The sequence below is a fragment of the Natrix helvetica genome (genome assembly GCF_964273705.1).
Source record: "Natrix helvetica genome assembly, chromosome: 4".
Classification (NCBI taxonomy): domain Eukaryota; kingdom Metazoa; phylum Chordata; class Lepidosauria; order Squamata; family Natricidae; genus Natrix; species Natrix helvetica.
This window is the reverse complement of record NC_138550.1, coordinates 105049425-105075149: the sequence shown is the minus strand read 5'-3', so window position 1 is coordinate 105075149 and position 25725 is coordinate 105049425. Positions and strand designations below refer to the sequence as shown.

Sequence of the window (25725 nt, the reverse complement as noted above, 5' to 3'; positions counted from 1 at the left end):
TGGGAACTTTAAGACTTGTGGACTTCAACTCCTAGAATTCCCCAGCCAGCCATGCTGGCTGGGGAATTCTGGGAGTTGAAGTCCACAAGTCTTAAAGTTCCCAAGTTTGGACACCCCTGCCATAGATGATGTTTTTCAATCAATGGGACCTGCAGTGTGCCTGCTGTTTCAACCTGCACAGCCAAGTAGATACGGTCAGAGAGGTGGTCCTTCAAAGCATGGGTGTCTGTAGGTGACCAACAGCAACCTGAATTGCATCTGAAAGCACCCTAGGAGCCAGTGAAACTTGGACAACTGAGGTATTAACATGGGGGGGGGGGGGAGGCTCCAAAGTGCATCTATTTATTTGCATTCTGGACCAGCTACAGGTTCTGGATGTTCTTCAAGAGCAGCCCCACGTAGAGCTCATTACCGGAATCCATTTGGGGCATTATCAGGAATAAGTCACCTTATTCAGGAAAAGGTGCAACTGGCACATGTAACAAAGGTGTGTAAAATCACTTCAATCCATAATTGTTACTGGCTCTTTAAACAGGAGCCCGTAAGTTAAACCCCCAAATTGCACAGTGGTTCTGTTTGAGGGGGTACTACTCTTGTCTAGATCTAAAGATGGAAAAATGACCTGATACAGGAAATCCTAAAATCCATTCAGACTCTCACCACCTCCAGATACTGAGACGGCATTCAGCTGGTCCAGCTGGGGTGGAGATGTAAAGCTGGATGTCATATACAGGTAGTCCTCAACGTACGACCACAATTGAGTCCAAAATTTCTGTTAAGTGAGATGTTTGCTAAGTGAGGTTTGCACCATTTTATGACCTTTCTTGCCACAGTTATTAAGTGAATCACTGCTGCTGCTAAGTTTGCAACCCAGTTGTTAAGTGAATCTGGCTTCCCCAATGAGGTTGCACAAGGTGATCTCACGACCTTGAGACACAGCAACTCGTAAGTATGAACCAGCTGTTAAGCACCCGGATTTTGATCGCATGATCACGCAGAGGCTACAAAGGTTGTAACTGTGAAAAATGGCTACAAGGCACTTTTTCAGTGCCACTGTAACTTTGAACGGTCATTAAATGAATTGTTGCAAGTTGAGGGCTATCTGTACCAAACTTTCTGCTGTTGAATATTCAACAGCATCATGTGGATATTAAACAGGAGAAAAGTGTCCAGCTACGAGGGACCCCCCCCCTCCCCACAACTTAATTAGATAATGGAATTCTGGCACAGAAATATTTTTTTTAAATACATTATTTTAATCACTGGTCTTCATAAGAGGGAAAAAATAGTTTAGGTTCCCCTCTTTCTCCAAGAGCAAAGGAGCCAATGTTATGATGGCCGAATACGGAGTATGGACATTAAATTTCCTTTCTCCTGTAACTCCAAATCTACTCCAAAGGGTAGACTCCTTGGAAAAGATTTGAAGGGGCCTAGCTTGTCTGCTATCAATGCCCATTCTGACACAATGCATTAGTTTCAACTTTGGGATTTTTACATATTCCATCTTTGTAATGATGCTTCCCAAACCAGTTATTTTCTACCTTTGTGCAATTCCGTTCCCTTTGTTGTTCGACATGCTGCTTTCATTTTAACAACTTGATTGGCTTCCCCATAGGATCTCTTGTATTGTTTCCCCTCTTGCGCAGAATGAAGTCGGGGAATAACCACAGAAGTTAAAACTGGAAGCAATCAAGTAGTTGTTTAAATTGAAAACAGCCCGCTCAGGCAATTCCAGTTCTAGACGATGTTTAACAAGCATGATAGCTTCGCTGTAGGGAGCACTAAGGAGCTATTTCATCCCCTGCTATTTTACTCTATGGCTTTATAAACACTTTGCACAAACTAGGTCAAAAAGTTGCAGCGTTAAGGACAGATGATTGCTTGTAGAATATTGTAGAAGAGTTCTTTTAGTCAATGGCAATAAAAAAAAAAATCAGGAAAGTGGTGGTACTTTTTCAGGCCAGTGTGAGCTATAGCTCACAAAAGCTAATGCCTTTTAATAAAGTTTGATAGTCTAAAAATGTACTATAAGGTTCCTGATGTTTGGGTTGTAGAATAATATTCTTTCATTCAGTGGTGGGTTTCTAATTTTTTTACTACTGGTTCACTCGTGAACGCATGCACTTAAGCACGACAATTCTGCACATGCGCAGAAGCATCCAGGCAGGTGGGTGGAGCCTCCCACCGCCGCTACTACCGGTTCACCTGATCCAGGCCGAACCAGGAGCAACCCACCTCTGCTTTCATTCCCTCCAGATCTATTAAAGTCACCGCCTATCCAATCCGGGTAGACTTCACTAAGGCAGGCATCAAATCTCTGAATAAGCTGTAATGATGCTGCTGCTGTTGGAAAATGAAGAGGGATTAAAAGTCTAAAAGGGCAATAGGCAAACACTGCAATTTGCTGAAAACCACAAGAGGCATATTTATCTTCAAATCAAGCATATTTCTCAACCAATGAAGAAGTCTTGGGATGCATCAGAATGTAGGAGATTTGGGCGCTCAGAGGACCTAAAGACATGACCCAATAAGAGAGTACCCCATTGGAGGTGGCTACTGGACTAATTAGCTGCCCACCCACCCCCAAACCGCTGCTTCCTACCACCTATCTTTTTAAATTCATATCATTATATTTTCCTTGTTTCTTTTCCTTGTTTTGCTATTGTTATGTTTACATTTTTAAAATTACTTTTCCCATTTTACCGTTGCAAGCCGCCAAGAGTAGTCCCATGGTGAGATGGGCAGCAAATAAATTTAACAAATAAATATACCCTATAGCAGTTATAGCTAACCTTTTTGTCCTCGTATGCCGAAAGCATGTGTACGTGCGCGGCAGCATGTATGTGCGGGCCCACATCCATAATGCAATGTGTCCGCGATAACCACACACACACCGTGCCCCATTTTGGGCCTTGCATGCCTCCCTGAAGCCTCCTGGGACCAACAATGCCCCATGGGGTCGTCTCCCACCCCCATACATGCACACGCGTCTCCCACATACGTGGCAGAGACCCAAAAATCAGCTACGCGGCGAGAGGCGTGCGAACATACGTGGTGGAGCTGAGCTGGGACGACAACTCTGTGCCCACAGAGAGGGCTGTGTGTGAACCCTGGTGGCTTAAAGGCACTAATACAAAAGGCACCTGGAGCTCCTGCAAACATAATGGGTTGAATCCCACGTTACTTTTTTGAAAACCCTCCTTGTACTGTAGCTCCTAGCATTGCTTTTTATGCTCTTCCCAAAGATGGAAAACTCAGCTTCCCTGAGTGTTTTGTTCCACCCAGAGTTGCAGGGGAAGAATTACATCTGGGAAAAAACAGCTTCTCTTCTTGATTCACTCCGGTGCTTAGAACAATGTTTCCCAAGCTCAGCAATCTGCAGCTGCGTGGACTTCAACTCCTACATTTCCCCAGCCAGCCAAGCTTAAAAGTTGCTGAAGTTGAGAAAGAGTGGCTTAGGAGCTGTCATCATCTGTCCCTCCCACAACAGAAACTCAAAAGGAACTTTGAGTTTCAGGAGAAAACCTGTTTTCTCGGATCTTTTCTTCAGTGTTTCAAGGTTCACACTTCTATTAACTCCACTGTACAATTTTTCCTAGCAGGAGAAACAATTTATTACAGGTATGTTCTGTTAACAAATAAAAGTCAGACCTTATCCATCCACCCTAGACATGTTTGTACATAAATATAAATGTACTTGTGTACATTTGTACACCAACAAATCTGATCTTGGCCAACAATTCAAGTTAAACAACAGATTTCAACATTGCAATATTATTTCATTACCCAACGGCTGCACTTCAATTTTTGAAATTTGCTGTGGTACACTCCTCCATCCTGCATTCTTCTCAGGGTTTTATCTTATTTTTTATGGCCGGAATCCCAAGTGCTTGGTGTGCCTCCCTTGAGCTATCAATCTTCCTGTGATCTTATCTGTTAAATTCACATTGGCAAAACCCAGTGTTTTTCCTTGCTTCAGAACCTCAGCAGTGATCAGGATTTCTTCTCCAATCTTAGCCGATGACATGTACCTAGAATACGGACGAAAGAGAAAAAAAATATTTGTTATATGTACAGTGAAAGGCATTCCTGTGGCCTACCGGGTGCGCTTCAAGGTACTGGTTACCATCTTCAAAGCGCTCCATGGCACAGGGCCCAGTTACCTGCGGGATCGCGTCCTGCCCCATACATCCCTGCGACCCATTCGCTCACACAGAGAGGGGCTACTCCGGGTGCCGTCCTCTAGAGAGTGCCAGAGGGCGGTGCCCAGGAGTAGGGCCTTCTCTGTGGTGGGCCCTACCCTTTGGAATGACCTCCCCCCAGACATCCGGACAACAACCGACCTTCGCTCCTTCCGTATGAAGCTGAAGACCTACCTGTTTTGTCAAGCCGGCCTGGCATAACGTTACAATCTTGCCACCCCAGGTCATTTTATAATGGGAAATTTTGTTTTTTAAAGTTTTTAGAGTTTAATATTTTTGGGGTTTTAAATTTTGGAAGTATGCTTATTTATGGACTTATTTTTACCTCCTCTGCACGATATATGGTGCTATCTTGATTATTGCTCTGTACGTCGCCCCGAGTCCCTGTGGGGAGAGGGGGCGACTAATAAGTTCAATAAAATAAATAAATAAATAAAATAAATTGTGTACTGTGGTCTTCCTTCACTCCATCCTTACAATTGTCCTCGAAGCGTTCTGAGGCAGAGCAATAGAAGAAAGAGACTGAATCAAAGACAGCCACTGAACCTCCTGCCTAAGCAACTTTTTGTTTAATAAAAGCCAAAAAGGACTTCGGAATAAATTGTTGGATATCTTTTGTAGCTGCTTAGCCAAGGTATTCAGAGAGGGACGCAATCCATCGCTTTTAGTCATGCTTATCCAACACAGTTTTGGGGAGAGCAGAATGATAGATGCAACCCTAAATTTCTTAATTCCATTTATATATGGAATCGCATATATAAAAACCTTTCTGTATGACATGTACATTAAAACAGAATGAATTGAAAAGATGTTGCTCAGAGTGACAGGTTTGAAGACTTTGAATCGTAAGCTGTTAATACTGTATATAACAGACAGCTTGGAGAAGCCTGCAGATTTAAGAGTAAAGTGTTGCACCCAGAGTGTCCTTTTCCAATCTCCTTTTTTCTTTTCTTTTAACAACCCTGTAATCCCTTGCATGGGGTGGAGTCAGGGTGACTGAACAGAGCTGAGCGTTTATTGGCTGGATGCCCTTCCTGACGCCTACGTGGAGCTCACAGCAGATAATTTTCCCTTTGCACCCAGAGGGAGAAATCTCTGCTATACCTAGAATTGAACTCATAGCCTCCTCGTTGTGAGGCAAGGGGTCCACCTCTAGGCCATCACGCCACTCACCTCATCCAATCTCCAATATGATCAGGAAAAAGTTCTACCTGAACTTGCAGTGCTACTATATGTAAATATGGAATAGTGATTTAGACAGTACAATAATCTCTGATATAAGGCAGATGTATGTGCTATCAGTTCTTGTTTCACTTCTTACACAGTAATAGTACAATACAAAATAAAGCTAAAATAATGGCTTAGGTCATGGGTGTCCAAACTTTTTTCAAAGAGGGCCAGATTGGATGAAGTGAACATGCTGGAGGGCCAAACATTTTTCTGAACATTCTTTGAACAATTACAATTAAATGCAAATGAATTATGAAATGAAACTCACTTAACGATGCTCTTGCTTAGCAACCAAAATTTTGGGCTCAATTGTGGTCATAAGTTCTCTTTCTTTTTCTTTCTTTCTTTCATCTCTCTCTCTCCCACTTTCTTTTTTTCTTTTTCTTTCTCTCTCTCTCTCTGGCTCTTTGTCTCTCCCTCCCTCCCTCCCTCTCTGTCTCCCTCTGTCATTTTGGGACTGCCAGTTGGGAAAGGGGCTTTGCTCCTGCTCCGGGCTGTAATTGCGCCTATGTTTTCCACGGCGTGGAGCAGCGGCTCTGCTCTGCTCGGCCAGCGATGATTCCGGAGGCCATCAGTGGGGGGCAGGGTCCCCCCTCGCGTTCCTCGTCTTCCCGGATGGCCCCCGGAGTCATCGCTGGCCGCGCAGAGCCTCGCCGCTGCTCCACGCCGTGGAAAACATAGGCGCAATTACAGCCGGGAGCAGGAGCAAAGCCCCTTTCCCAACTGGCCCTTCCTCCCTCGGAAGGCTTCGGAGGGAAGCTTCTGCAGAAGCCCGGGCGAGTGACAACAAGTTCCCGCCGTTACAAAGTCTCAGAGGCTGTAATTTTCTGAGCTGTGCGCGCGCGCCTGTTTTCCAAGGCGTGGAGCAGCAGCGAGACAGTCTTCTGCTTGCCAATCAGAAGAGAGGGCCGTGGGAGGGCCGCATTTACACAGAGCAGGGAGGGCTGTTAGAGGGCCGTATTAAACCGCCCCCCGGGCCACAAATGGCCCGCAGACCGGACTTTGGACATGCCTGGCTTAAGTACTTCAAAATAAAAGCATGACTAATGAATGTTTCACTACCTTTTAGAACTTCTGAAGAATCTGGATACAGAAGTCTAGTTTTCCAAAAACTATTTAAGCAGTTAAGTTTTAAAAATGTGCACAGCTTGTAGTATCTCAGCATTGGATAACCAATTTAGTTGTATTTAAGTACAATGTCAATAAAGATTATACTTATACTTATTGGACTGGCCTGATGCTTTCTTGGAATTAACACAAATTGGATTTGCCCTATTCAGTGCAGAAAATGAAGGCTCAGTTAAAAGCAAACAAGCATGGGAATAAACTTCACCAAGTTTGATACCCACGTAATATTCATGTCCACACTAACACCGGGTGCTCCTCTTTCCGTGTACATTAATGCAGCTGTTGACACAATGTCTACTAAAGTTGCTGTCAGGCCCCCATGCAGAGTCCCTCCTCTGTTTGTGTGCTGTTCTTCAACTTTCATTTCACAGATCACTTTTCCAGGGTTTGCAGAGACAACCTTCATCTGGGTGGAGAAGAGAAACACAAGTCTAGTCCCATAATGTCACCGTGAAAAAAGAAAAGAAAAAGATAAAGACAAAAGAAATATTTTTCTATTTTTCCTTTTTTTCACCTTCTACATTTTCTGTTTGCATTAATTGTAATCTTTCATACCTATCTCAGAAGGTCTCAGCTGACACAGTGGCTTTTAACACATAATTGCTATTGGCTAAGGTATTTGTAAGCTGTGTCACAGGTCATCAGAGTGACCTTCTGTTTTCCCCTGCACTCCCATCTAAATTTAAATACTTTTATCAGTCCAGCCACTTTACTGTGTCTGAAGAAGTGAGTTCCAGTTTACAAAAGCTTAAAAATGCCTTTTTATCAAACGTGTCAGTCTGAAAAGCGTTTTACCAGCCTCCTGATTTTTAGCTAGCACAGAAAATTAATTAAGTCTACGGACTCCCAGCGACCTTGAAAAAGTATGCAGCAGGCCGCGATTTACATCGGTGGCCACCACCGTTCAAGGTCATCCCGGGAAAATCGGCATATGAAACTAACACCCCGTTACCTTATTCGCCACTCGATCGAAGCAGGGCGACTCCAACATTGCTTTCATCACCTCGCGAAGACTTTGCATGGTGAGATGAGTCATGGCCTCAAACGGGGAATCCTTTCAGGTTAAGAGTGCTAGCCGGGTCGCTGATTCCTCCAAAGAGGCCGTTCCGAGTAGCTTCAAATTTCGGCGGCACCGGGAAGCTAAGCAGCGCCACCTGAGAAAACCTACGCCCGGTTTCCCCCCCAAAAAGAAACAGACGATTGGCACAGGCAGAATCGCAAGCCGCCCCCTCCCTCCGCGCCTTTGATCCGCGGTGCCAAAGCAGCTTCCCGGCGAACGTTCCATTCACCGAACGTTCAAGCCCCCTTTTCGAATCACCTGCCCGCCTCTTCGCACCTCCGCCTTCCGTCGGCCTCCCCGCGCCACGCTCGGAAAACACAGGAAACTCCGAGGCGCTGATTCTCGGTGGCGCATGCGCAGCTTCGCTTCGACAGGAAGTGACCGAGGAGCCGCTGGCGGGCCTGGCGTGGTTTTGAAAGGCGCTGCGGGTTCTTTTAGAAACAACTTGTTCCAAGAGAATGGAGGGCGGCTGGGCGGACAGGGAGGTGGAGCAGGCGGCCTCCGAGCCGAAGGAGCGCGTAGACTCGGCGGAGGAAGGAAGGCCGCGGGAAGACCTGGAGGAGCAGCGGAAGCAGCTGTGCTTGGACTTTGCCTCCATCAGTAATTGTGGTGGTGCAGCCTCGGCTGAGCGCTACCTGGCCGAGAACGGCTGGGATATGCAGGTAGGTGCCGTTCTGAACCTTTCTCCCTGCGTCCACGATACAGGTAGCCCTCGACTTACAACCGTCCGTTTAGTGTCTGTTCAAAGTTAACAACGGCACTGAAAAATATGACTTAATTAGGACCGCTTTTTCATAGTTACGACCTTTGCTGCATCCCCATGACCGTCTGATCAAAATTCAGCTGGTTGGCAACTGGTTCGTATTTATGACCATTGCGGTGTCCCATGGGTCATGGGATCACCTTTTGCGACCTTTTGACAAGCAAAGTCAACGGGGAAGTCCCCATTCACTTACCAACTGGGCTATTAATTTAGTAACTGCAGTGATTCACTTAAGAACAGTGGTGAGAAAAGTCGTAAAATGGGGCAAAGCTCACTTAAGACACGTCTCGCTGAGCAACAGAAATTTTGGGCTCGGTTGTGGTTGTAAGTCAGGGATGCCCTATAATGAGAACCAGTTTGGTGTAGTGATTAAGGGGCTGACCTAGAAACCAGGGGACTGTGAGTTCTAGTCCTGAGCAACGGAAATGTTGGGCTCAGTTCTGGTCATAAGTCGAGGAATACCTGTACCAGGTTTTGACTTTTCTCTTGTAGAAGGCGCTGAATTCGTACTTTGACCCATCTCCTGAGCAAGATGTTGACAGGATGTCCCATCCAGTTCCCGCCACGGGAGCTCCGTAAGTTATTTATGCGAAGGCTCTTTGTGGAGAAAAGGCGGGAAAATGACTTTCCACTCTCTCCTCATTTTTAAATTTGTTAAGGGATCTTTTTTTACAGCCACTGTTTATAGTTATGAGTTTGAAAGCTGACAGAGAAACGGAACTTGGTGCTGTGTGGAGCAGAACACAGTTCCCCATGCAAAATGACATACATACAACCCTGTTTGCTGACTTGGAAGATCCTACCTGATCATTTTCTTTGTGCCTGAATTTGGTATTTATGCATAAATTGTGCATAGGTTCTAATCTGGTGGATTTCAAAAATAAATTATGCTATGCTACTGCATGGAGTTAGTTCAGTATTATTTACAGCAGGGACCAACTTTTTTCTCTTAAGTCTAATGGGGCTCTGACTTTTCTCTATTTGTAGTAAATCCCCTTCAGATCTTAAATAGGAGTACTATAATCAAAATTATATATTTGAGATGTTTGGAATTGCGCAGCTATTTGACCAGGTGTCATAGCCGTTGGCAAGGGACTGTAGGAATAATCTAAAATACAGGCATCCAACTTTGATTTGCATGAGCTGCATTAAGTGAAGAGGAATTGTCATGGGTTCAATTATGGTTGTAAGTAGAAGACTACCCGTATAAATAACAGACTTCTTTCTTCTTACATTTTTTAATGATCTTGTGGAACCACATTACTATCTGTCCAGGATGGGTGGACATGCCTGGTCTAAAATATTTGGTGGGGGGACTCTAGTTTGTCCATGTCTTGTCCATATCTTAGGTAGAAATAGTTGTGATGCAGTTGGTACCACCTCTTGAATAATTGTTCAAGCCACTGTAGAAAATTAAAATGGTTGCACTGATTGAGAGCTACCATTAACATTTATCAGCTTGCTTGAAAGTTTATAGCTGGATACATGTAATGTGTTATGCCATATTTTTCATGTACAGTTGAACAAATAGAGGTAGTCCTCAATTTTAGTGACTGTTTGAAGTTACAACAGCACTGAAAAAGTGATTTTTGATCATTTTTCACACTTATGACACTGGCAGCAACCCTGTGGTCATGTGATCAAAATTCAACTGCCTGGCAACTGATTCATATTTATGACTGTTGCAGTGTCCCAGGATCATGTCATCATGTTTTGCAACCTTCTGACAAGCAAAGTCAATGGGGGAGCCAGATTTACTTAACAACCAACTTAACAACTGCACTTAACAACTATGATAAGAAAGGCCGTAAAACGGGGCAAAACTCACTGAATAACTCTGTTGCTTAGCAATGGAAATTTGGGGCTCAAGTAAGTCAAGAACTACCTGTAATTTATCTGGTTCAGATAGTGTGAAACCAATAAATCATGGCTAACAAATCACAATTGATAGATTCACATGCCAAGCTAAACCCTTAGGGCACCATAGGGGAATTTATGGCCACATAGCTTCAAGGCTGATCTCTAATGTGAAAAATTGTAAATGTTTCTGCGGCAACCACTGCATGCTATGTAGTAAACTGGACCTACCGCAGATGGCAATTTTCTGAAATTACTTTTGAAAGCCTGTGGATAAGTAAATGTTCCGGAGAAAATTGCTTTAGGCAATACCTTTAATTTGTGTATGTGCATTCCAGTGTTGAGCGAACTGAACATTCGACTACCAATACTGTAGCTGCTGCAGTAGTGGAAGCTGCAGGCATCTGCCCACAAGATGACAGCACTTTTTCTTTAATTACTTGGAATATTGATGGCCTGGATTCAAAAAATCTGCAAGAAAGGGCACGAGGAGTCTGTTCCTATCTAGCTTTGTAAGTATCTATCACAGTAATCCTATGGGCATCTAGTAGAAATAAGCCTCAATGATTTTATGAGATTAAATATAGAACAAGCCTGCTGTGGACAACATTATGCATTTGTTTTGTACTAGCTACTTTTTAATAAGAATTGAACACTTTTGTAATACAGTGCTAAAATACGTATGCATGTAAGTCTATAAATAACAAAAAGTTTTAGGTTGTCTAAGACTTTGCTGCAAAAAATGTGTTCCTTTGGTGCAAAAATGCTTTCTTTGTATTGGTAAAATACAACTATTCATTTAGACAATGTTAGAAATAATTATATTTAATTTGCATGAATTGGAGATATGTTACTCTGCTTATAAAACAGGGACATTAATTTCAAACGTGTGTTTCTTCTCTGTTTTATTCAGTCATTCTCATATATATATGATCATAATAGTTCTAGAATGCTCATTAAAGCATGTTTTGGAGAAGGCTACAAGCAAATTAAAAGGACATAAATCAAAATTACTATTGCAGATTTTCTGCCAAAGACAGCCCTCAGATCATCATCTTCATTTAACGACCCCATAATCCCTTGCGGGGTGGAGTCTGGGCAACTGAATGGAGCTAGCAGAGTGTTTTAATGGCCGGATGCCCTTCCTGCAACCAAATGTGGAGTTTTGTTCAGCAGATATATTCTCAATGTGCCCAGAGAGAGAAACATCTGCCTCTACCTAGGATCGAACTCAGAGCTTCCTGATTGTGAGGCGAGAGCTCCGCCTCTAGGCCACCGCACCACTCCAGAGACAGCCCTCAGATGGCTCCCATTATTTCTTATAGCCATCTTCTGTATTTGGATGATGATATTGCATGATGATTTAGGGATCTGGGTTGATAAATATTGACGTTACCTAGCACCAAGTCATTTTGGCTATTCAAGGTTAGCATCTGAAGTGTTAAGGTTAGCATCTGAAGTATTAGTACCGCTTTATAAAACCGTAGTGAGACCACACCTGGAATACTGCTACCAATTTTGGTCACCATATTACAAAAAAGTTGTTGAGACCTTGGAAAAAATTCAGAGAAAAGCAACTAAGATGATCAAAGGCCTGGAAATTAAAACATAGAAGAACGGCTGCAGGATTTGGGTTTGGCTAGTGTAAAGAAAAGAAGAACTGGGGGCGACATGATAGCAGTATTCCAGTATTTGAGGGGCTGCCACAAAGAAGAGGGGTCAAATTATTTTCTAAAGCACCTGAGGGCAGGAGAAGAAGCAATGGCTGGACTCTAACCAAAGAGAATCAACTTGGAATTAAGGAGAAACTTCCTAACAGTGAGACAATTACCCAGTGGAATAGCTTGTCTTCAGAAATAATGGATCCTCGATCACTGGAGGTTTTTAAGAAGAGACTAAACAGCCACATATCTGAAATAGTATAGGACAGGTTCTCCTGCTTGAGCAGGGGGCTGGACTAGAAGACCTTCAAGGTCCCTTCCAGCTACTCTACTCTAATCTCATCTATAATATGCTGCAGTAGTACATCGAGAAGATTATTAAAGAATTGCAGTGCTTCCTCTGAGTAGATGCAGTTGTAGTTAGCAACATATATACAGTACACACACACACACACACACCTATAATTGGAAGTAACACTATCGAATGCCCACAGAGTTGAAGATTAAAGCAGCTTATCAAAGTTGCCATCTTAACTTTATTAATTACTTAGTTGCATCTATAAGCATCTGAATATCTGGTGGAAATCTTGAGGGTAAGATCAGGTCGCAATATTATAATAAGCTACTTTCAAAGCATAAGTTTTAAACTGGATTCATTTATGAAAAATTAAAATGGTTTAAGATTTATATATAAACCTAGTCCATGATTAATGAAATAAAAAATGTCTAGTCCCATAGCTGCATTGCAAGGGTGTGTAATTCTGTGAGACAGAGGTTTGCTTACATTATATAGTTTTATCATATGCTTGAACATCATTATTGATACGGAAGTAACATTCAGAAATAACTTTTGTGTGAGAATCATCACAAGGTTTTCATCACATCACATCTCAAGCCACCCAGAGTTTTTAGTACCCTAAATAAAAATCAGGGAAGTGTGAATTGGTGCAGTGGTTATTTTAAAAAGGGTTAGAAGAAATTGACTTTGGAAAATTGCAAATTATTCTCCATTCAGTTGGTAGCATCATAATTTTGTATGATTTCTTGAAGTGACCACTTTTCTTCCTACTGTTAAAATAGGTATCATCATAAATGTCTCTTTTTAATTTAGATACAGCCCAGATGTGGTATTTTTACAAGAGGTTATTCCTGTATATTTAAGTTACCTCCAGAAGAGAGCAGTCAGTTACACAATTATTCCAGGTAAATGAAGTTATCAACTTAATGCATAAAGCTATAGTAGTCACTCTCAGCTTAATGCAGCAACTGCAAATAGTAATATTTTTATGATACTGTATAATGTCACTCTATAGAGCCACAGAAGAGGTAAGCTATGCTTAGAATATGTAAATGTGAGTTACTGAATTTCAGCCTATCTGGTGTGGCTGTGTACACTTCAGAAGTTCTCGTTTTTACCTAATTACAATTTATCCGAGACTGGAAAACATATTAATCTTAATCTTGACATATATAATCCCTTAAAACCTTTGTGGGAAATTTCCAGAATACTCCAAAAGTTGTGTACCAGTTCAGTGTATAACTAAAACTGGAAGTGATTAAATGCATGGGAAATCACTGGATTAATTGTGCTTAAATAATATACATTAAATCCAGTTTACTTCCTTTTCCACGCACGGCTTCAGGATTGCAGGTTTCAGCTTCCCATGCAAAGTCCAGGTATAGCCTTGGTCCCCCCCAAAAAAGTGAAACTGTTTAATGGGGTTAATTCTAGACTTGAGGTTAGTGTCTTCTATTGTGTGGAAGTTCTGAGTGAAATGCCACAGTATTGACCTTTCCTTTTTTCCTTTTGTATTTTTGGCTATCTGTCTCCTCAGGTAATATGGAGGGTTATTTTACCGCCATCATGCTAAAAAAATCAAGAGTAAAAGTTTTAAAACATGAAATAACAGCTTTTCCTACCACCAGTATGATGAGAAATTTATTAGCAGTATATGTAAGTGAGTTTTACCTCAGCTTTATGGAGAAAATTGTTTGGCAGTCTAAAGTCAAGGCTTTTTAAAAACAAGTTAATGGGACGTTAATAGGGAAGGAAGTGGGTGTTCTCACTATTTACTTTAAACTGTTATTTTATTTTCACAAGTTAGCTTTGTATATTAGCTCTTTGTATATAGAATATACATACATTTGGAGACAATTAGAAAATATGAGAACTTTTCTGTAATATTACAAGGGGATTTAAAAGCTTAGTTTTCACTTATTGCAATATTCAGTCTTGGTTAAAAACTACATTTAAAAGAGGTTAGCCATGTTATAGTTTAGCATTATATGTGAAGCAATCAACTATACTTGTGTTTTGCATTTTTTTTTATACTTGAAAATAGCTTAAAAATAATTATCCCATTACTATCTGCATATTTGGATTGTGAACTAAAATGTCACTATGGATATATTAACAGGGGTGACCTTTAGTATATTAATCAATCAATTCAGGGACTCTAAAACATGAGCTGTGACCTCCTAGAGCAGGGGTCCCCAAACCCCAGTCCATGGACCAGCACCAGGCTGCGGTATGCCAGAAACCGGGCCACACAAATAAGCAAAGCCCCATCCACTAATGCAGGCAACACACGAAACCACTCCCCCTCCAGTCTGCGGAAAAACCTCTTTCCACGGAACTGGTCCCTGGTGCCCAAAAGGCTGGGGTCTGCTGTTCTAGGTGGGGGTCACAAGGAAATTTGCAAGGGTTGTACTCATTATGTTGGGCCTGCACATGGTTGTTGCTGTTGGCACTAAACGGGCAGTGTATAGGATCCAGGCAGAGGGATTTGTCTTTCCCACCCTTCTTCCACAGCCTAATTCCAAGGTGACCCACTAAATCAAGACACTCTTTTCTACTTTCACATTCCAATTCTTTGCAAGAAAGTGAAATCCCTCTGAAAAGCTAAGCAGAGTTGGGAAGCAATTGGGAACTCCATCAATCAACACCATTGATTAATATACTAAAGGTCACCCTGTTAATATATCCGTAGTGACATTTTAATCCACAGTCCATAGTTTTTTTTTCAAAGTATGCAGGACAGTAAAGGGTTACTTATTTTTAAGTATAAGAGAAAATGCAAAACACAAGTATAGTTGATTGTTTCTCATATAATGCTAAACTAGTGAGTCCCAGTGGGGCTGGGAAATGGAAGGACCTAGAGCAGTGTTGGTGAACCTTTTTGGCACCAAGTGCTGAAATGGGAATGCGTGAACGCGCACAGGGGAGTGCCGGAAACCGGAAGAGCAGCTCCCTGGCATGCGTGCAAGCATGGGAGCACCAGAAACTGGAAGAGCAGTTTCCCGTTGTGCATGCATGCACTGGGAAACTGAGCTTCTTGTTTCCGGTGCTCTTGTAAGACCAGTTGGAACCTGGAAGAGCAATGGGCAACAGCTGGTGTGCCGCAGAGATGGCTCTGTGTGCCACTTCCAGCACGTGTGCCATAGGTTCGCCATTCCTTGGACCGATGGATCTCTGGGCACGATAGATATTCCCTGCCTAAAGGAAAAAAACAATTGGGAAATATCTCCGCTTTGGATCAGTGCTGCCTCATTGAGGGTTGCATTTGGAATAGACAGACATTTACCTATGAGGATGTCTGAGCAGGGGGTATGGTGGGCAATGCGAGGAAAGAGGAAAAGCTGTTTCCTCAGTTGTTGGCAAGCGTTCTCAGAAGGAATCTAGTCCCTTAAAATTCAGGTCAAGGGCTAAGAAAAAAAAGCTATACTGCTCCATCCCATGAGTGGGCATATTTGTGGCAGAGCTTACTTCCAATCGAGCAGATAAACCAAAGATTCCAAGGCTGAGCCTCCTTGGAAGCAGGTGCCCACGAGACAGTGTGATTGGGGTGCTGGACGGAGAAAGAGAGCAAATAGGAGCCTTGGGGAGCTCATCTTGAACTGCACTCAAACATTGGTTGAGCTGTTGCTGGGATAAAAAAACTATTGAAGGAGAGTCCCAGTCCAGGGCAGCTTCTGCTTGTCCAGGAAAAATGGGAGTCCTGATAGAACTTGGTCTGTGTGTGTTATTGGAGGGGGGGGGGGGTTGGCAACAAATTAGTTTATTATTGTAGGAGATCACTGATAACCTGAAATAATTATAGCTTGCATTCCTATTTAGTTTCCATTTAAATTAAGGGTAGGTGGATTTACAAGCTTTAAAAGGCTTCATTGTTGTGATGATCAAAAATAAAGGGAGAGCTGAATGGGAATGGGAGAGCTGAGAAATGTAAACAAAGTTTATTTTTTCATGCTTAGCATATTGTTGTTGTTGTTTTTAAATCAGGTAAACATTTCTGGCAATGACCTGTGTCTTATGACTTCCCACTTGGAGAGTACTAAGGATCACAGTGAAGAGCGCTTAAAACAGTTGAAACTGGTGCTTGCTAAAATAGCAGAGGTACCCGAGTCAAGTTCTGTGATTTTTGGAGGTGACACAAACTTAAGAGACAAAGAGGTAAGCTAGGACAAATGTTTCTCTCCCCCCCCCCTCCAAGATCCTTTTTTGCATCTTCTTTCCTGGTATCTACAGGTAGTCCTTAACTTAAGATACCAGTTGGGACAGAACACCCATCACTAAGCAGTGTAGTTATAAAGTCCAGTGTCACATGACTACATTGCTTAGCGATGGCAATTCCTGTTGCTGTCGTTAACCAAATTCCACTAGCTAGTTGAGGGCCCGCTCCAATCTAAGCCATTCCAGGCTACGTCCCTCTCTGTCTCGAACCTCTGTTTAGGGTAAGGGACTGCCTCCTCTTCACTATTATCCATCTATCCCTTCCCTGTGCAACAGCAGCCCCAGTGTCAGGGTTCCAAATAGCATCCAAAAGTAAATCAGAGTCCAAGGGAAAGTATTTCTCTAAGTTTCAATGTATTAAGAGAGCCATTTTGGCACATCTGGGAAAACCCAAATCTGAAAGCTTCCTGGTTTTCCCCACATAGTTGAAAGTTCAAGGTTTTGGCACCACACCCACAAGTCCATCACATGGTCCAATCTCCCACTGCCGTGCTGGCAGTTCCACCCATCCAATTCCAGTCAGGTGCAGAGGTGCAGAGACAAAGGATGACCTTGGCTTTCTAGAAAGAATTTTGTTGTGGCCACATAGTATGTGACTCCTTACAATCCCCCCTCCCCATTTTCCCACAATAGAAAATGCATAGCAGAATAACAGAAAGTGTGGCAGGCCAAAGACCCAAAAGAAAAGATGGCTGCAGGCCTGACACCCAGAACTACATCACTCCAGGGCTGCAAGAAACTCCTAAGGTGCAATACAGCACAAAGGCCCATTAGTACAGTGCAGCACAAAGCTGCAACCATCCTGGGAAACACCAGCCGCTCCAGGAAGCGTCAGCAGCATGGTGCAAATCTCAGCTGTCCCAAGAGCCCCAGCCATTCCCAGCAGTGGTTTGAAGCTGCAGCCCAGCAATGCAGCAAAAAAAACCAGCCACCCCAGGGAGCCCTTGCATCCCCAGCCTGCTGCCCTTGTCCCAACTCAGCCCCTGGATGACCTGCAACCCCAGCTCTCCTGTACCATATTTTTGCTCTTGCTGATGGGTCATACCTGCTCTGGCCATCTTCCCCAGGTGTGGTGAAGAAACCACTGTGCACAACTTTAGGAAGACAGCCTTGTGCAGCCTATCAGAGAAAAACATAATTCAAATATGAAAGCAACATCATTATTATGTTTACTGTTCTCTTATCACTCTCTGCTCTTATCTTTATCAGGTTGCTAAAATAGGTGGCTTACCTAACAACGTTTTGGATATTTGGGAGTTCTTGGGCAAGCCGGAACATTGCAAGTACACCTGGGATACAACCCAGAACAGTAACTTGAATGTAAGATACAAGTGCAAAAGTCGATTTGATCGTCTGTTTTTCCGAGGTGCCACAGATGGTGGACAGATTATCCCTCAGAGTTTAGATTTGATTGGTGTGGAAAAACTAGATTGCGGCAGATTTCCTAGTGATCATTGGGGACTGTTTTGCAATTTTGATGTGATATTGTAAGAAGAAAACATTTCACTGTGATTTTTATTTTTCTTCAAAATGTTAAACCAGTTCTAATGTTAATTTTGATTCACAATCGTGTAAGCTAAGCAGTCCATTTTACTTGTTTGGAGAATTCTTGCTTGGCAAAGGTGAAACATTCCATTTAAAATACGTATTAAGGTCTCATACAGTGCAGAAGACGTTTTAGTTAATGTGTGTGTATGAGAGAGAAATCATTTACTAAACACATAAGTTGTTTTTAATAAAGAATCCTTGTGAGTCCACTTTAATGACACTATTATTCTGGTAGCTGAAATTCAGGAAGAAAAAGATAAGACTATTATTTCAGGACTATTAATGCATTGCTGGATATCCTCTAATTCCTATGATAGTTCTTCCCAAGAATCAAGGGTCGCTATTAGTGAACATCATTCAGACCTGTTCTTCACTGGCCTTTTCTTTTTGAGTGTCCATTCTCTAACTTTTCATGGATGTACTGATGCTTATTTGTTCCCCGATGGAGGAAAATAAAAAGTCAAGGAAGCATCTTCTCCATGACATACTTCTTCCAGGAGGTGGTAAGGAATGGGGCCAAAAGAAGAGATAATATTTTTATTTTATTTTTTTTATTTTCTTTGCATTTCTAGACCGCCCCCTCTCCCAAAAAGGACTCGGGGCGGTGTACAGTCCACACAACAAATAACAAGTATTAAATACAAATATAAATACAGATATAAATACACATAAGGAGGAGGTTAAAAATTTAAAAGAACTGTACGGAAGAATATAAATATGGTTCTAAAAACCCTAAAATCAGTTAAATTTAAAACCGTACCCTATAAATAACCAGGTAAGAATATGTTTCCAGGAGGTAACAGTTGTCACAATTATAATTATGCCAGGCCAGCTAATCGAAACAGGTGAGTCTTCAATTTTTGTCGGAAGGAGCGGAAGTCTGTGGTGGTTCTGATATCGGGGGGGAGGTCATTCCAGAGGGTTGGGCCCATCACAGAGAAGGCCCTACTCCTTGGCGCCGCCCGCTGGCATTGCCTAGTGGACGGCACCTGGAGAAGCCCCTCCCTGTGAGAGCGGATTGGCCGCAGGGATGTATGTGGGAGGATGCGATCCCGCAGGTAACTAGGTCCTGTGCCATGGAGCGCTTTAAAGATGGTAATCAGGACCTTGAAACGCACCCGAAAAACTACAGGTAGCCAGTGCAGCTCGCGCAGGAGTTGTGTTACATGGGAGTATCTAGAGCTCCCCATGACAACCCGTGCGGCCGCGTTCTGGACTAGCTGCAGTCTCCGGGCGCGTCCCAAGGGAAGCCCCATGTAGAGAGCGTTACAGTAGTCTAGGCGAGACGTCACCAGCGCATGAGTGACTGTGCGTAGGGCATCTCGATCCAGAAGGGGGCGCAATTGGCACACCAGGCGAACCTGGTGGAACGCCCCCCTTGCCACGGCTGCCACATGGTCATCCATTGACAACCGGGCATCTAGGAGGACGCCCAAATTGCGCGCCTGTTCCACAGGGGGCAATTGCTCGCCCCCTATGGCCAGCGATGGGGTCAGCTGGCTGAACCGAGGCGCCGGTAGCCACAGCCACTCAGTCTTGGAGGGGTTGAGTTTGAGTCTGTTGTCCCCCATCCAGACCCCGACGGCTTCCAAACACCGGGACATCACTTCAACAGCCTCGTTGGGGTGGCTCGGGGTTGAAATGTACAGCTGAGTGTCGTCAGGGTACAGATGGTATTCAACCCCAAAACCACGGATGATCTCGCCCAGCGGCTTCACATATGCATTGAACAGAAGGGGTGAGAGGACCGACCCCTGCGGCACTCCACAAGAGAGTGGCCTCAGGGTTGATCTCTGCCCTCCCGTCAACACATATTGCATCCGGCCGGAGAGGTAGGAGCCGAACCACCGCAAAACGGTGCCTCCGACTCCCATCCCCTCCAGCCGGCGCAGTAGGATACCATGGTCGATGGTATCAAAAGCCGCTGAGAGGTCTAATAGGACCAGGATAGAGGAATAACCTCTATCTCTGGCCCTCCAGAGATCAGCGACCAACGCAACCAAGGCTGTCTCTGTGCTGTGTCCGGGTCGGAAGCCGGACTGGCGTGGGTCTAGATAGTCGGATTCATCAAGGTGACGTGGAAATTGCTGCGCCACCACATTCTCAACAACCTTCGCCAGAAAGGGAAGGTTGGAGACTGGACGATAATTAGCTAGCTCCATTGGGTCAAGCGAAGACCTCTTGAGTAAGGGCCTCACCACCGCCTCTTTCAAGGCAGATGGTAAGGATCCCTCCCCCAACGAGGCATTCACCAGGCCCAGAAGCCAGCCTCGTGTCACCTCCCAGGATGCCAGTACCAACCAGGAGGGACACGGGTCCAATGAACATGTGGTGGGTCGCAGCCGTCCACGCAACCTGTCCAAATCCTCAGGGGCAACAGAGTCAAACTCCTCCCAGAGTGGATTCACAAGACTCGCTGTTGATGGCCCGTCCAGACCACTGGAGGGGGCCCATCCGCTTCGGATCTGAGCGACTTTGTTCTGTAGATATTCTCCAAACTCCTCTGCTCTTCCCTGTAAGGGTGCCCCCCGCGTCTCCTGAACCAAGAGGGAGCGGGTCACCCTAAACAGGGCGGCAGGGCGGTTATCCGCAGACGCAATAAGAGCGGCGCAATGTCTACGTTTGGCCGCTCTCAATGCCACAAGGTAGGTCCGTAAATAGGCTCTTACCTGAGTTCGGTCAGACTCGGAGCGTGAGGACCTCCACCTGCTCTCTAGACGTCTTCTATGGCGCTTCATCACCCTGAGCTCCTCGGTATACCAAGGTGCCCGGGTGAGTCGCTGCCGTAGGAGAGGTCGCAAAGGTGCAACCCGGTCCAAGGCCCCAGCCGCCGCCCTATTCCAGGCGGCCACTAGGTCCTCCGACCGAGCGCGGGTCAGGGCTACAGGTAATGGCCCAAGCTCCGTCTGGAACCTATCTGGTTCCATCAGGCGCTTGGGGCGGTACCAGCTTGGACGAACTGGCTCTGCCTCCTCGCGGTGGGGGGTAGCGCCAGGGAAGTCCAGCCGGAGACATGAGTGATCTGACCATGACGGGGGTAATATCTAAATCCCCTATTCCCAGATCACTTGTCCACTGCTCAGATACAAAAACAAGGTCCAGTGTGTGACCACCTTCGTGTGTGGGGCCCTGAATTAGTTGGGTCAGGCCCATGGCTGTCATGGAAGCCATGAACTCCCGAGCTACCTCGGATGCTGCTCCTGTCGACGGCAGGTTGAAGTCCCCCATAACTAAAAGTTTGGGGATCTCCACCGCCGTCTCTGAGATCAGCTCGAGGAGCTCGGGCAGGGCTGCTGACATATAGCGAGGAGCCAAGTATACAATCAGCAAACCCCACTGCCTCCCTGGGCCCCATTTCACACCAAGTGACTCACACCCGGATATCTGAGGAACAGTGAACTCCCTCGGCTCTAGACCATCCCGTATAACTACCGCCACCCCTCCACCCTTACCCAGGGCCCGAGGCTGATGGAATGCATGGAAACCTGGTGGGCACATTTCCACGAGGGGTAAACCACCCTCGTGACCCAACCAGGTCTCCGTTATTCCTGCAAGGTCCAGCTCCCCCTCAGAGATCAACTCATTAATGAGGGGGGCCTTATTGGTCACGGACCTTGCATTGCAAAGCATCAGCCGCAGGCCCTGTCTCTGTAGTTCCCGACCACCTAGGTTGCGGGGGTTGGTACAAACGACCGGGCGTAGCCAGCAGCCACGGTCTCCCAACCGACCTTGTGATCTTCTCTTGTCCTCGCATCCCCCCCTCCCCGCGACCGTTGCAATAAAACAACCCTCTACTGGAATAGCTTGTTCCCTCACCCCCCCCCCCATTCCGCTCACTTCCCTCCTGGACTCACCTGTTCGTCTGGCACTGGCTTCCCTCCTAGCCTGGTTATCCCCCCCCCTTCCCAGAACCCCCTAAAAACAATATAAAACATTTAGCTAAAAAGCCCCTCAGCTTCCTCTTCTTCTTCCACTCCAACTATCCTATAATAGTTTTGTTCATGGCAGAAAGGTGGGAGGTACACTGAAGGAGAGAGACCTAATATGAGCAAGGGCTGTGTTGCAAAAGAATAGGGCTCTTACACTTGTATTCCTGTTTTCAAGCCGAGGCTTTGATTAGTAGAACTTATGGCTCCACTGTTAACTGTATTATCAACATTTTCAGTTCTCTGAATAGCCAATATTTCTTTTAACCTCTGCTGCTAATATAGGATGTCCTGCTATGCAGAATCTTATTACCTTATTTCTTCACCTAACCATTAGATGGATATGAAAGGAATGCACATTACAATTGAATGGAATTGAATGCTTTATTTGGTCAAGTGTGATTAGACACACAAGGAAGCAGCGTAATTGCAAAGCAACAAAGAGAATAACGACAACAACAATAATACAAATAAGAGGGGGAACTAAAGAAGATAATAAAAAGGATAAATAATACTACAGCCATACTGTATGGGTTAATACAGAGGTTCCCAATCCACATTCCAGGGCCGCGGCCTGTTTCCAACCAGGCGGCAAGCGATGGCAAGCGTGTGCTTGCACGCACAAAGCTCCGCCAATGAGAGTGGTGGGCGCTTGTGTTGGTGCATGAAGCTCCACTCATATGAGTGGACCTTTGTGCATGAGCGCAAGTGACCTCTGCTCACCCGCGAGCTCCAATTGTTCAAGCAGAGGGACACACGCCACATGTCCCCCCTCCCCCAGCACCAGGCCAGGTTGGGCCGGGCCACCAAGGTGGACAAATTGGAAACCACTGGATACATACATGACACAGAACTGAGAATTAGGTGTTTAGCGGAGTGATGGAATGAGGGGAAGAAACTGTCCCTGTGTCTAGTTGTCTTGGCATATAATCCTATAGCACCAACTTGAGGGAAGGAACTGAAACAATTTATGTCCGGGAAGGGTCTACAGATATCTTCTCAGCCCCCCTTCTGACCCACACAATATACAGGTCTTCTGTGGAAGGCAGGCTGATTGCAGTTGTTCTTTCTGCAGTCTTAACCATCCGTTGGAATATGTACCTATTCTATTTGGTTGCTGTGCTAAACCAGACAGTTATAGAAGTATAAATGACAGACTCAATCTTTCCTCTTTAAAACTCTTATCAACAGCTGGGCTAAATTTCTAAATTTCCTGAGTCAACATAGGAAGAACATTCTTTGTTGTGCCTTTTTAATGATGGTTCTAATGTGAAGTGTCCATTTCAAGTCCTGGAATATTATAGAACTCAAAAACCTGAAGGATGCTACTGCTGATACCGTGTTGTCAAATATAGCAATGTTGCAATATTATAATATTGTAAATCACTCAATATTAAAACTACTTTTAATGGCTTCATATTCTGAGCAATATAGCACCACCAGCTTTACAAAGGCAAGATGCACTAGTGAGGATATACAGAATAATTACGAACAACTCACTCCCACCGAAGCATGTATTTATCCCTCAGAAGACTCAAATCCAGGAAGTCTCCACTGGTACTTGCACAACATCTGCCTCGTAACTTTTAACTTCTATTGCTAATGGAAAGCCAAATGGGTCACTGAACGCCCAGACATAGGGAGACATAAATGAGCCCATAAAATAGATAATACAATAGCAGAGTTGGAAGGTACCTTGGAGGTCTTCTAGTCCAACCCCTGCCTAGGCAGGAAGCCCTATACCGTTCTGAACTTTCTTTGGAAAGGCGAAATGGAGACCCAGATATCACACATCAGTCGCACAAGAAGATCAAGGTATGTAAAAAGAGAAGTCACCTGGTTGGTGATTCAATCGTAAGGGATGTAAATTTAGGAAAGGATGTGGAGATTTTAAAAGAGGTCAGGTGTCTGCCAGGTGCTACTGCCAGCAGAGACAAGAGGCGTATTCTTAAGATAGTCAAGAATGCAAGTAAGGACTGACGATGCTATTATACATCTTGGCACAAATGATCTGTCCCAAAAAGATGTACTTTCTGTGAAGAATGATTTCCAGACCTTGGGGTATGAACTTAGTAGTGTAGGTTGCAGGCTTATCTTTTCAGAGGTTTTACCAGTATATAAGGAACAAAAAGGGAAGGGCCAGCGTGTAGCAGAGTTTAATGTGTGGCTAAAGGAGTGGTGTAAAAGGGAAGGCTTTGGTTTTATTAGTCATGATGCCTGCAGCTGGTCCAATGAAAAACTGTACAAAAGAGATGGTTTGCACCCATCTAAGAAAGGGACGGCCTTAAATTCTCAGATTTTCTGGATAAACATTTAAACTGAACAGCGGGGACAGAGAATTAATTGATACAGAACATTTCTGTCCCCAGCAATCTAAAACTCATAGGGTTATCAGTGCATGTAATATAGATGTTTGTGCGGGTAAGATGATCACTCCTGCTGTCAAGCAAAACCAAGCATTTAATAGTGAGTGCCATACCATGTGCATGAATGATACAAGTGGCAAGAAAATAGGGGCAGTCAGGCATAACACAGGTTATGTAGACAGTAAACACAGGGTCAATCAAAAGACTCAAATGTCTATATGCCAATGCACAGAGTAAGGAATAAACAGGGTGAATTAGAAATTCAAGTAAATGAGGGCAGATACGATGTTGTTGCTATTACAGAAACTTGGTGGGGTGGGGGGGGGAAAAAGATGCCAGGCTTTGAACTACCATATCAGCAATGGGCAATCCTGAATAGGATTTGCATCTCATGCGGTGTCAGCCGGACTTTGTATAAATGAAGCATAATATCCTCCACTCAGTATGATTGTGAGGTCCTATGTCAAACTGTAGATCACATTGTGACCAGCTATGAGCTGTGGGCATACATATTGTTTTGAACTATACTTAATCTGTGGGAATTGATAGCTAGACAATATAGTTTCCTTGGCCTTTTTAAAAAAACATCTTTACGGTATTTATTCTTTATCACGGTATATATTCTATATTATAGTATATCTAATCTATATATCTAATCGAAATCCATCCATCAATCTATCAAATTTTGTTATGGTATTGCTTTTTTTCTGTCTTCCCCACTGTATTAAATAAAGCAGCATCAACAGCATTTATAACGGAGGCCCAGAGTGTTGCTGTGCCTTTCCGTGTAAGTATTAAATCACAAATGTATCCGGTATTTTAAAAAAAAAAAAAACCTCCCGTCGACTATGCTCGTCTTTTCTGTCTCCTACGGCCCGATTATCCTTCCCGCGCTCCGAGGCTTCCGCGGGTGGGCGATCCTTCCGCGATCCCATATGATAAGTGAGGTGGGCCCTTGGCGGCGGGGTTGCCGGCGGGGAGGCGACTCAGGACCGGCAGACACGGGTCGACGAGTCGGAAAGCGAAGCGAGAAGGGCGCCGTCCCCCCCCCCTGCCCCGCGCACGCCCAGAGCCGCCTCCTTCCCCCCGCTTCCCGGCAAACCTCAGCATCTCCCGGCCCAGAGCATCCTTCGCTACTTGGGTCCACACCCACTTTTTTCTTTTTCCCCCTGGACCGCGCACTGAACGGCTAACCCAAGTCCTGGGCCAGAGAAGCGGATGGAGGCGGCTTCGTCCCGCCCGATTTCCGCCGACCGTCGCCAGGTAAGACGAAGCGGAGCTGCCGCCTGCCTCCCTCCGGGGCGCTGCCGGCGTTCCCCGGCTGCGGGGAGTGCAGCAGGCGTGAGCTTGGGGAAGGCAGCGGCGGCTGCGTTTGCCCTGGATCGCGCCGGCCGCTTCTGCTGCGGGGCGTTTCTGGGGAAGAAGATCCGAAGCTGCTCTGTCCCCGGGCGGAGAGTTTTCCCCAATAGAT

General features: G+C 44.7%; 3 protein-coding genes across 7 annotated transcripts in view; 2 read left to right on the top strand and 1 right to left on the bottom strand.

Annotated features, from left to right (window-relative positions):
* Positions 1-122: 122 nt before the first annotated feature.
* Positions 123-7995, bottom strand: ACOT13 (acyl-CoA thioesterase 13). Of its 2 annotated transcripts, none has more exons than XM_081951904.1 (4): positions 7879-7995; positions 7513-7724; positions 6782-6966; positions 123-4031 (listed from the first exon to the last, which is right to left on the bottom strand). In XM_081951904.1, exons 2-4 carry the CDS (start codon positions 7594-7596, stop codon positions 3869-3871), a joined length of 432 nt encoding a protein of 143 aa, XP_081808030.1. In that variant the 5' UTR covers positions 7597-7724; positions 7879-7995; the 3' UTR covers positions 123-3868. The 2 variants fall into 2 exon arrangements, with proteins under 2 accessions (XP_081808030.1, XP_081808031.1); XM_081951905.1 differs by having other exon boundaries at positions 7897-7992.
* TDP2 (tyrosyl-DNA phosphodiesterase 2) lies at positions 7975-18171 on the top strand. Its single transcript, XM_081951903.1, has 7 exons — positions 7975-8282; positions 8876-8958; positions 10579-10752; positions 13013-13104; positions 13737-13855; positions 16184-16354; positions 17624-18171. The coding sequence occupies exons 1-7, from the start codon at positions 8079-8081 to the stop codon at positions 17903-17905; spliced, it is 1125 nt and encodes a 374-aa protein (XP_081808029.1). The 5' UTR covers positions 7975-8078; the 3' UTR covers positions 17906-18171.
* A 7211-nt stretch (positions 18172-25382) lies between these two features.
* The window catches only part of KIAA0319, a 35808-nt gene continuing 35465 nt past the window's right edge, over positions 25383-25725 (top strand). For all 4 annotated transcript variants that reach the window (XR_014175271.1, XM_081951896.1, XM_081951897.1 and 1 more), the window contains exon 1: positions 25383-25517. The gene's annotated coding sequence lies outside the window, so the exon portion shown is untranslated. The remainder of the gene's footprint in view (positions 25518-25725) is intronic.